Here is a 12758-nt window from a genome sequence, read left to right on the forward strand (position 1 = left end):
CATATGTATATGTATAACCGATTCACTTTGTTATAAAGCAGAAACTAACAAACCAAAAAAAAAAAAAAAAAGAATGAGTTTCTTTTAGGATATAAGATTATAATCAATGTGGGACAAATGATGTGATGGAAAATGTTTACTTTTAATTATAGAAAAATAAAATATTACAATAAAAAAATCTACAAAGAATAAATATTGGAGAGGCTGTGGATAAAAGGGAACCCTCTTACACTGTTGGAGGAAATGTAAATTGATACAGTCACTATGGAGAACAGTATGGAGGGTCCTTAAAAAACTAAGAATACAACTATCATATGATCCAGCAATCCCACTCTTGTGCATATACCCAGACAAAACCATAATACAAAAAGATACATGCACCCGAATGTTCACTGCAGCACTATTTACAATAGCCAGGACATGGAAGCAACCTAAGTGTCCATCAACAGAGGAATGGATGAAGAAGATGTAGTACATATATGCAATGTAAAGGAACAAAATTGTGCCATTTGCAGACACGTGGATGGACCTAGAGACTGTCATACAGAGTGAAGTAAGTCAGAAAGAGAAAAACAAATATCATATATTAATGCATATATATGCAATGTAGAAAAATAGTATAGATGAACTTATTTGCAAAGCAGAAATAGAGACACAGACATAGAGAACAAATGTATGAATACCAAGGGGGGAAGGGAGGAGGTGGGATGGATTGGGAGATTGGGATTGACATATATACATTATGTATAAAATAGATAACTATTGAGAACTGACTGTATAGCACAGGGAACTCTACTCAATGCTCTGTGGTAACCGAAATGGGAAGGAAATCCAAAAAAGAGGGGATATATGTGTGCATAAAGCTGATTCACTTTCCTGTACGGCAGAAACTAACACAACATTGTAAAGCAACTATACTCCAATTAAAAAAAAAATTGTGTCTTTCAGAAAAAGTATTGGTCAGCTTGGAAGCATAGAAAAAGGAAATTCAGGAAGTGAATGATGGCAATGTCCTTCCAAATATATTTTGGAAATAGGATATATTTGCCAAAATAACAAGCTGGCCTTTTCAGTTGCAGATATAGTACAGTGGTTAAGAGCATAGACTTTAGAGCTAGGCTGTCTGGGTTTGAATCTTGATTTTGCCACTTATTAGCTCTAGGATTCAAGGCAGTGCTGCAGACTGAATGTTTGAGTTATTCCAAAATTCGTATGTTAAAGCTCTAATCCCCAATATGACGGTGTTTGGAGGTGGGGCCTTTTGGAGGTAATGAAGTCATGACATTGGACCCTCGTGAATGGGATTGGTGCTCTTATAAGAAAAGGCTCTCTCCACCACGTGAAGGTACATCCATCCACAGACCAGGAAGAGAGCTCTCATCAGAACCAGACCATGTTGACATTCTGATCTCAGACTTCCCAGTCTCCAGAACTGTAAGAAAGTCTGTTATTTAAGCCACCTGCACTATGGTTTTTTTTTTTTTTCTTTTTTCGTACGCCCCCGTACGCGAGCCTCTCACTGTCGTGGCCTCTCCCGCTGCGGAGCACAGGCTCCGGACGCGCAAGCCCAGCGACCATGGCTCTCGGGCCCAGCCGCTCCACGGCATGCGGGATCCTCCCGGACCGGGGCACGAACCCGCGTCCCCTGCATCGGCAGGCGGACCCTCAACCACTGTGCCACCAGGGAAGCCCTACACTATGGTATTTTGTTAAAGCAGTCCAAACTGACTAAAACAGGCAGCTTATTTAACTTCTTTGTGCTCAGTTTTCTCATATGCAAATGGAAATAACAATGTATCCTACTTCATATATTTGCTGCGATACTTACATCACTACACCTAAAACACTTAGGAGAGTGCCTGGCCCATATAAGTTGTCATTATTAATATAAATGCATCAGACACTCATGTAACGATGCCCTTAAATCTTCCAAATAATCACTTAATTCCTTTTTTCCTAAATCCTCACCAGGAAATCTTCCAATGATTCCCTGTATGGCATGACTTCAGAGAGATGCTCTGGCTTGAGTTGTCTTGGTAAATCCTCTCAAGATCTCTGAGAAGTATCTACCTATAGGGTTTTTGATTTGATTATCTAAATCTTTATCAATCAGTACATCCTTGAGATGTGCTGCCAAGGAAGCAGAATTCAGTGACAGCTTGCAACTTTTTATTACCAGCAACAGTATTTGGCTATGAAGAGTCTCCCCTAAGTAAACTGGCAAGGAACTGAGATTTCTTGAGGCTGATTTTCCATTCACCTATTTTGTTGGCTTTATAAACTAATACATAGTCATTTATAACAGTTTGAGATTGTAGGAAGTGAGCTCACAATGCCTTTGAAAGGCGAATCTTGGGCAAGTCATTTCAATATATTATAAAAAGAATTACTTTAGCCTATGCGGGTATAAAATCTGTTATCTTGTTGACATTGATTGGGCTGCAGCTACCTTTACACTATCCATGTAGAATGCTATGCATATAGGGGTCCTGCTAAGCCAACTTTTCTTGCAGTTTGGGCAAATTACTTATCGACAAATGGATTGACTACTTAAAAATGAGTTCTCCTCATTAACTTGTGAGTCTTTTTAAAAATACTTTGTGAAATTTCAATATTAGCATGTTACTATGTTCAAGATTAGTATATTTGTTTCAAAGTAAATTAAAGCATTTCCTTAAAAATACTGGTGTTGAAATTCCTCATTTTGGCTTTCCATGACACTGGATAATCTGGCATCATTTTATCCATCCAACTTATTTTCCCTTCTCTCTTATATACTCTTACAACTTATCAGGCAGGTTTGCCCACTACTGCTGAACACACCATACTCATTCCTGTAGGGGAGGAAAAATTCTCTTCTACCCTCTTAGGTTCTCTGGCTAAGAATTAAACTCATCTATGGCAGATTAACTGGCAAAAAAACATACAAGTTTTACTAAAATTTCTTACATGGACATGGGAGCCTTCACAACAGAATGAAGATCCTCCCCACCAGCCCCCAAAATATGGCAGAACCTACATGTTTTATAGTAGGTTGAACAAAGAGAGGTAATTGTAGAAAAGTAACTAAACTATATGGAGAGGTGAAAGGAAGATAAGAATCCATATTTTTAAAAAGTTCTGTTTGCACAGATTTCTTTTGGCCTTGATTCCCCATTTCCCATCTCTGGCAACGAGAATATCTTTTTTCTCCTAAGTACAGAGAAGGCACATTTTACAATGGGCTTTTATCTCCTGCTTTCAGAAATAAAAAGGAGTTCAGAATGCCCTTATTGCACCTGCTATTTCTCAAGTGCCCTTAACTTAATCAATATGCCAAAGTGGCATTTTTGGAGTGACATGCTCTGAATTCCTTTATCTGTCTTTGTTTGTAAGGTCTACCTATTCCTCCTGTTCATTTCGGCCCATCATTCAAGTCCTATTTTTTTTCTAGAATTTATCCTGTGGATTCAACTCATGGGACTCTTGCCATATGCATTACATAACTTGTTACTTTCAAAATATTCCCTCTTGTATTGTGAATATTTGTTTCACGCAGTTGTCTTATCTCCCCAACTAGACTGCAAGCTCTTTAAATATTTGACTCATTTTGTAAATATCCACAATCACAAAACTTTAAAACTGCATTTAGATGCTGAAATTGGTATGCAGACTGTCACTGCTCTAGTCACCCATACTAAGAATAGCAGAGTTAATGAGAACATTCTAGTATAATAAAATTGAATGCTTACTGGGTACGAGTCCCTTACATATATTTATTTATTTAATTCATGATGGTGACATCATCCTTCATGGTTTTCTTCCTCTCACATCCAATGTTTAGTCCATGTGACTCTATTGGCTCTACCTTCAAAATAGATCTGGTACATTCCCACTTCTCACCGAAGTCACCAGTATCATCCTGATTCCAGGCCCCATCACTTCTCTCCTGGATTATTGTAAAAGCCTCCTAATAGGTGTATTCGCAACACAGCCCAGTGTCATTCTTTCAAAGTTTTAAGTCATACGTCTGTTCAAAATCCCGCAACAGTCACTCACTTCAAAGGAAAAGATGAAGTCCTTAGTGGCCTACAAGAACCTATGTCACTGGCAAAGCCCACTAGGGTCCCACGGAAAAATAAGATGGAATCTAGGTGTTAAGGTCTAACTTCTTTTGTGCTTAGTCTAGTTTCACTTGCCTATAGGGGTCTTGTGCAGAGAGGCCTTGCACCTAATACGTGGAATTAGAGTTCCCAGAGCAAAACTGCTGCGCCCGACACCCCAAATTGCCTGGGCCGTGGGCAAAAGCCCTAGCACACAACACCTCAATTCAAGATGGGGACAACATACCCTGTGCAGAAATGCTGCACCCAGCACTTAAGTCTAAAGTGCCCCCAGGAACACAACTGTGCCCCACCCTCTTGACAAGAACCTCATAAAGCTGCCCTGCCCATGGCCTGTTGGGGAGAGCTTGTCTTCTAGAGCAAGAACTCACACCTCTCCATTCTTTGACCAAAGAATAAAGCTTTGCTTTGCTTCTGAACGAACCAGGCAGGAGGACCCTTGTTGGAGCCCAACTTGAAAGGGTTGGTAATAATAAGACAGGCTGGGACCTGGGACGTGGTACACTTTGCTGCAGTACTTTCACATGGACAAACGGCTCCTTGAGCAACAAAATACAAAGAAACTATAAGGGACTAAAAATAACTGTGTGCATGCTCAGTTGGGGCAAATTATACAAAACAAGATACAAAAAGACCAAAAAAAGAGCTGGGAGCAAAAACACGGTGTCAGGAGCAAAAGCAGGGTGCTGTGCATGCCTCCTGCACGCAACACCACCAAAGGGGTGGGCAAACCACCTAAGCCACCACTCCCAGCCAACCCCTGGACACCCCACTACCCTCACCCCATATAAGGAACTAGCTGCCCCCCCACCCCCTCGGGGAGCGAGCAAGGGAAACTGTTACTTGTTATCAAGGAAAATTATTACTTGTTTTTGCTCCTCCCTGCTTGCCTGAATTTCTTGTCTGGCCTCTTGTCACCTTCTATTGATTGGGCAAGGTCAAGAACCATGGTTGGTATCAATAACACCTATATGATCTCCCTCCCTCCATCACTGGAACCTTATCTCCCACTACTCTGAGGCTTCAGCCACACTGGCCAGCCTTGTTTTTCCACAAACACATAATGCATCTAGGGTCTCGGCTCTGGTTTTTTTCTTCTGCCTAGAGCAGCGGTGCCCAACCGTTTTGGCACCAGGGACTGGTTTTTGTGGAAGACAATTTTTCCACGGATTGGGGGTGGGGGGGTAGCTCAGGCAGTAATGCGAGCAACAGGGGAGCGGCAGATGGAGCTTTGCTCTGCTGGCTGGCTCTCCCACCCACCGCTCACCTCCCGCTGTACAGCCCAGTTTCCAACAGGCCGCGGACCAGTTGGGCCTGTTCCCAACAGGCCAACAACCTCCTTCCTGATTCCTCTCAAGCTCTATTCTTTTTCATAGCACTTAACATCTTTCAACATGCTATGTAACCTTTTGGCAGTATACTGTCTGCTTTCCCCACCCCCATGTAAACTCCAGGAGGGAGGTGATTGGTGGGTTTTTTTGTTTGTTTTTGCCACTCTATCCTTGCAAAGCACACCCGGCAATCTCCCACGGGAGGTGATTGTTTTATTCACGGATGTATCCCAAGAGCCTAAAACAGCACCAGATAAATAAAAGGCACTCAGTAAATACTTGGTGAATAAATTTAGAAATTAGATTTTCTTTCTGCAAGGACACTGCTCTTTGGTGATGAGCCTTAATCAGCTTCTAAGCTTCTTTATTACACAAAGGGCCCAAACCACAGGGAGCTTAGCAGTCTTAGGAGTGGCCCCCGAGGTAAGTTGGAAGCACTGAGGAGACAAAAGCTAAAAAACTAAAGGGTGCAGTTCTTTCTGGGGAAGGGGTGGGTGGCTGGCTGAAGAAGTAAAGACCAACTTGCTTTCCCTATGCTTGTCCACAAGTGTTTCAATGGGCGGCATAAAGGACTTTGAACATTCTCCTACCCAAACAAATCCAGGGCTCCGAGCCCGAGCGCGGCGACGCGGGCCCTGCCCTTCCCCAGGCAGCTTCAGTGCCCTCACTTAGGTGGTTAGGACGCGCCTAAACAGCGTTCTTTTCCGGGGCCGGGACGTCCGTGCTTCAGGGACTAGGCGCCAAGGTGGCGCGTACTACGCGTCCAGGTGCCCCGTGGGCGGCCGCAGGGGCCACAGCACCGGTCGCCTGACAGGCGGCGGAACGAACACCCGGGCGAGGACCTGCTCACGTCACGGAGGCGGCGGCCCGCGCCCGCCTCACGCATGCGCACTGCGCCCAGCATGAGGGTCGCGGCTCTGATCAGGTAACCGCCCCGGTGCCGCCTTCCTCCTCCCTTCCTGCCTCCAGTCCCTTTCTGCTGAGTGGCGGGAGTTGCCGCCGCCGCCGAACTGACGGTGTCCCTGCAGGAGCCGCGTATGGGGGGCTCGGCGGCTCCTCCCGGTAGCAGGAAGAGGCGGAGCCTTCGGGCTGCTGCCCGGCCCGGCTGGTCCCCGGTCCCAGGCTGGCGCTCCTCCTTTCACTCCGTCGCCGCCTCCCTGGTCTTCTGGGCCCCAAACTTGGGTTCAGATTGGTTTCACGATGTCTGGGTCTCACCGCCCGAGGGCTGGTTAAATTACTCTGACCCGACTCGGGGTCGGATTCTCAAAAACTGTAATGGGCTGTGAAGTTTGAGGGGCACTGCTTCACGCCACTTACTGAGTCTCTCCCACCCTTTTCTCTCACTTTTCATCCTCTTTTATAGTTCCCTTCAGTCTTTCTGCCGGTCCTCCGGCCCTGCCTGGTTCCCTAGTTTGTTACCAGCCCCGCCCCCTCCCGCAAAAGACCACCTCTCCCTCGCCTGCCGTCCCATTAGTGACTGGACTGCTTATGGTATAGATGTGTTTTACTTTGGTGCTCAAGGATAGAGATGGAATTATCCTGTTTTATCTTAGATCCAGTTGCCATTGCTTTGAACACTCATGATTGCTTTTAGAAAAGTGACCTTACGGTAACATACTCCATATTCCAAAAGGAGTTTGAAATCTAATAACCCATCATGTTTTTAGGTTTCTAAATTAAGTCCTATGACGACCAAAGATTGGTCAGCTTAAATGTCTCCATACTCAATCTGTAAACTGAAGCAAAAGGGAAAAAAATAAAAAAATGCAAAAGGGAATTCAGACTACTTGAACATTTGATGACTTTTGGATCTGTATAGAGTGAGATGAATAGAGGGCAACCCGTGCGAAGCCCATTGACGATTTCATGAAAGTTTTTGTTCAGTGACCTACGAAATTAATACTGGCTGACAATAGTGTGACCTATTAAGGACTCGATATGACATCTTTTACTTCAATGCCATTGTCAGGATACTGGACTATAATGCCAAAATAATTTTTTTCCAATGAATTTCTTCTGTAAACAATGTGATTAAGCTTCCAACATTATGGACTTCATTTGATCTAGATAAGTAAGAACAAAAAGCAGTCCAGGAAATGAGTAATTCCTATCCACATGCAGTTTACCAAAAGTTTAACCATTAAAGTGAGACACTTAATTAAAGTCTCAGAAATGTTGAAGGGAAGGAGAGAAGAAGATTGGTATAATCCATTACACTAGATATTCTGTAATGTGCATATGTTACTTTTATAATAAAAAAGCAAATTACTTTTAAAGAAGGCAGTGTTGGAAAATTGTTGCTAAAATGTAAGATCTGTATAAATGTTGGAAGACATAAGTAGGAGTACAGAACATAATATGTACATACAAATATGAATGCATACATAATACATATATACATTTGTATGCATATACACTTGAATGTATTTGGATTTAAACTTAATACAGTGAATCTGCTTGCAATAAATATATTTAATGTGTGCACTAAGAGATGGGATATGTGTGTGTGTTCTAGGGAATAAGTGAAACCAAGATTCTTACATTATCTTTAGACCATGAAGAGCATATTTTCCTAATACACAAAAGATTGCATCATTGAATTTTACAGTTGAATGACACCTTGAGGATTAGTTAGACCATTCTCTAATTTTATAATGAAGCATGTGAACCCAAGCACATCGAGTAACTTAGTTTGGTATTCCAGAATTGGGAACTGAAATTCTGATCTTGTGAAGGATGTCTTCCCTAACATATGCTGATGTACTTTGTGATGTTCTAAGAAGTGAGTAAGGTACTCAGCATTTTCCAAACTTAATTTGACCTTTAAAACCTTTTGTTCTTAGAGTATTTGTCGGACACTAGTGTTCCACAGAACACAATTTGGGAAATACTATTTTAAAATCATATTTGAAATCTTAGCGTATTTTAAAATAAAAGGACAAGTTCTGATTGTGGTTGTATACCCTTTAATCTTTAATATTCTAAATATTCTAAAGAATTAGATCATCTTGTCCTGGGGAAATAAAGCAGTGAGGTTCAATAGGAGAAGTTGTGAAAGAGGTACTTGGGGGAAACATCAGAAGCTGAGGGGAGAGAGCATGATGTGTAATTTCACTTTGCCCCTTGCAATCTCCCTCCCCTTGAGAAGTTCTGGAATGACAGTTGTTACTGATCAGAATATGGTAGAGGCTGACAGATGCTGGGAACTAAAATAAAAGGCAAAAGGGCCAGCTTCTAGGATAATCAATCTCTTGGTTTCTTTGCTTATAAATAGGTCTAAACATTATCTGGGGGTACATTTGCAGATTTTAGCAAAGATTAGAATGAAGGGAAACAGGAATAAAACAAAGGAAGAGAGACAAAGATAAAAGAAAGGAAGAAACATGCAAGAGGGTACTAAACTGAAATAGTATAGAGGTTGCCATTCAACCTTGTTATAGATGAATGACTATTGGTCTTGAATAAGTGATTTGCCAGGTAGGTAGATGTGGTACCAGAATTTAGAATTTCCTGTCAATCTGTTTTTTAGATTTATGACTCAGGCCTTGTCCTGCCATCGTATGTAGTGATGGCTGAAAGGTGAAGTACTGATAGTACTGATGTTTAACTTTATCAATGTAATTCAGCATTTTGCTTTCAACCTCTACAGAATTTGAACCCACCAAGTACATCAAACTTTGTCATTTGATTGGATCTCAGATCTTTAATTTGATCCTTTAATTGGTGATGGTGACCGTTGTTAGAGTTCTTAAAGTGGAACAGAACATGTTTTTTTCTGCTTTTTCATAGAAAATTTAATCTGAGAAGTATATATAATAGTTTAACTGAAATGTAAAATTAAATCATATTTTATTTGCAAAACACTTTATATTAAGCAAAGCCACTATCACAAAGTGATAGTTGCCATTTTTTGTTTAGCATAGTCTTTGTTATAATGGCATATAATTGCCATTATAACAAAGACTTGCCATTTTTTGTTTAGCATACTCTTTGTTATAATGGCATATAATTTCATAAGCCCTTGTGAGTAGCAGCCTTAGATAATCAGATTCGTTTGATCAGTTGTGTATGCTATGGAAATTACATGTGATTTTTGCATTCTAATGTAAAATAGTCCCTCAAATATTCTGAAAAGCCGAAAAAATATGTTCTATTTCTATATCTAATGAGTCTATGTCAGATAATGGTCAGTAACCTGATATTTGTCTCATCTATTTCTTTCTTTATTTTTTAGTGGTGGGAAGGACAGCTGTTATAATATGATGCAGTGCATTGCTGCTGGGCATCAGATTGTTGCTTTAGCAAATCTAAGACCACCTGAAAACCAAGGTAAGTGTATAACTATCAGAAAATTCTCTAAATGACTGAAACTCTAACCTCATAAACACATTCTATTGTATGCAGTGTGCAAACAATAAAAAGGAACTCATATATCTTTAGCACTGGTTATCTGCTATGTTCTGTGCTAAGTGTTTTCAATTACATATCCTTTACTCCTCATAAGAACTCCTAGAAAGTTTTATTAGACAAAGATACTGAAGCTTAGAGTTTTATAAATTTGTCCAAGGTGAAATAGCTAGAATAAACTTGCAGAGCTGAGACCTGAATCCTCTTACTTCAGAGTGCACTGCTGTTCCACTGCAACACTTTTCCAAGTGTTGTTGGCAATGCACCATTAAATAAGATACAGCTTCTTGGAGCTTGGGAAGTAAGACATATATTAATAAATGATAATATGTGAATTTTGTTATTAAAAGCATCTAGTTTAGCCACCTTAGATGTAAGGTAAATGTGTGAGACTTGAGAGAGCCGTAGAGCAATGTATTTCTACTTTTTATTTGTCTGTGGTAATAAGGACATCTACAAATAATCCATAGACCTTATTTTAGCTACTTTTTTCGGTTTTTCTCCAATGAAATTTCCCCATTTAGAACTGTTTTTTTCTCTGTGTCCATGTCAGTGTCCAGATTTCCTCTTTTAATAAGGACACCAATCATACTGGATAAAGGCCTTACCCTAATGACCTCATCTTAACTAATTACATCTGCAATGACCCTATTCCCAAGTAAGGTCACATTTTGAGGTATTAGATGTTAGGACTTTAACACAAGAATTTGGGAGCGACACAATTCAAACAGCAACAATCTCTTTTTTTAAATTGAGATATAATTGATGTATAACACTGTATTCGTTTTAGGTGTATAATATAATGATTTGGTGTATATATATGTATATATACATATATGTGTATATATATATAGTGAAATGATTACCACAATACGTTTACTTAACATCCATCACCACACATAATTATAATTTTTTTTTCCCAATCAGACTTTTAAAAAAAGAAAAATATTCACTGATTTGCTTTTTATACTCTTTTATTATACCCATACAACCATAGATATTAACTGCTAAAATGTAATAGGGCGAGATTAACACTTGTCTAACTCTATTACTACTTTTCTAGTAAGATCTTTTTATCATCCCCTTTACTCAACTTCTTTCAAGATTCCATGCTTTTGCTCTACTATTATTTTAGGATGAATTATTAGTGAAAACCCTAATTATAGTTCCTGGCATGAAGTAGGCACCCAGTAAATTTAGTTGAATCTGGATTTAGCACTAAATATTTCCTTCCTTCCTCCCTTCCTTCCTTCCTGCCTTCCTTCCTCCCTCCCTCCCTCCCTCCCTCCCTTCCTCCCTTCCTTCCTTCCTTCCTTCCTTCCTTCCTCAGTGCTGCCAGTATATTGAATTTTTATATCATTTTACAATTGTTTTCTATTTATTTTTTCTTTTTCTTTTTTTTGTCTTTATGCCCAAATAGGTTGTTTGTAAGCTTCTTGAGAGGAGAGGTCATATCTTTTGTGTTCCTTTAATTGTTCCTCAGCACTTGGGACAGCTCTGTGCCTCTGATAAGCATTCACTCAAGGTTTATTGATGGACAAATGAATAATGAACTAACTAGAATTAGCCCTGCAAGAGCGAGCAGTTATTTCAGTCAGATATTTGAATTTTCTTTCCTTCTCTGATTAAGACCCAAGTAATGCTGGAAGTGAAGTGGGGAAGATAGAGATTAGAAATATTTTATAGGAAGAAATAGAACAGGTCCTGTGGAGGTCCTGTAGAGGGTCAGGGATAAACATACATTTTAGGATTTTGTACTGGGCTTCTGATGATTAATGATAATAGCTTTTTCGAAGTGATATGTTTAGAAAATAACCTCCTATTTCTGACTTTAAATAATAAAGAGAAAATTCTTTGACTAAGGGTGAGTGGGAACTACACTATAACTTCTATATTATAAAAGAAGAAGCAAGAATTTCCTTGCAGGTTGTGTTCTGTTACCAAAGGAAAGAATTTTCTTATCCCTTGTGGCCAGTCAGGCAAGTGAGTTTTTTAAGCTTTCTATCTTTAGAGGTGTTTGTATTTAAAAAGCAGATTGTATTATATAATATATAATACGTACATGATATAATTTCATTCCCTGGAGTTTCTATCTTCAGCTTTTCTATATGAATTATTACAGTTACCTTGTACTGAATCATTAACATACAGAGCTTCCTTGACTTACAGTATGGTTATGTTGAAATACATAAGTTGAAAATATTCTGTCAAAAATTCATTTAATACACCTAACCTACTGATCATCATAGCTTAGTCTAGCCTACCTTAACTGTGCTTAGAACTACCACTGGGCAAAATCATCTAACACAAACAGTATTTTATAATAAAGTGTTGAATATCATATGTAGTTTATTGAATTCTGTAGTGTGTGGAAGTGAAAAACAGAATGGTTGTATGGGTACAGAATGGTTCTAAGTGTATTGGTTGTTAACCCTTGTGATTGTGTGACTGACTGGGGGCTGTGGCTCTCTGCTGGGCATCACACAGGGTATCGACCACATTTCACTAGCCTGGGAAAAGATGAGAATTCAAAAGTCGAAGTACAGTTTTTCCTGAATGCGTATAGCTTTTGTACCATTGTAAAGTTGAAAAATCCTAAATTTAACGATTTAACTAAAAATCCTAACCTTAACCAAGTTAAGGACTGTCTTTATAACCTTCCATGTGCTCGGGGTTCACTAGCAGAGTGGTAAGATGACACGCAAAGTATATCTTTAAATTACGCCTCATGTGGAATGGAGCTATTTATTTACAATATTGTTAGTGAGAAAAAATTTAGTAGTAAATGGAATTGGGATATTACAAAGTAAAAGCTGGAAAAAATCAGCTGCAACTCTCATTGTAATGGAAGAGAATAGATGGCTGTGGGTTGGTAGATGGAGAGGGTTTAGCTAATCGCGATTTAAAGTCAGCAGGA

General features: G+C 39.8%; 1 protein-coding gene across 1 annotated transcript in view; it reads left to right on the forward strand.

Annotated features, from left to right (window-relative positions):
* Positions 1–6303: 6303 nt before the first annotated feature.
* The window catches only part of DPH6 (diphthamine biosynthesis 6), a 184352-nt gene continuing 177897 nt past the window's right edge, over positions 6304–12758 (forward strand). Inside the window, exons 1-2 of the mRNA XM_007462505.1 lie at positions 6304–6359; positions 9669–9763. Coding sequence (XP_007462567.1) covers positions 6319–6359; positions 9669–9763 — 136 coding nt within the window. The 5' untranslated portion in view covers positions 6304–6318. The remainder of the gene's footprint in view (positions 6360–9668; positions 9764–12758) is intronic.

Source organism: Lipotes vexillifer, unplaced genomic scaffold (assembly GCF_000442215.2).
Source record: "Lipotes vexillifer unplaced genomic scaffold, Lipotes_vexillifer_v1.1 scaffold164, whole genome shotgun sequence".
In the NCBI taxonomy this organism is placed as follows: Eukaryota; Metazoa; Chordata; class Mammalia; order Artiodactyla; family Lipotidae; genus Lipotes; species Lipotes vexillifer.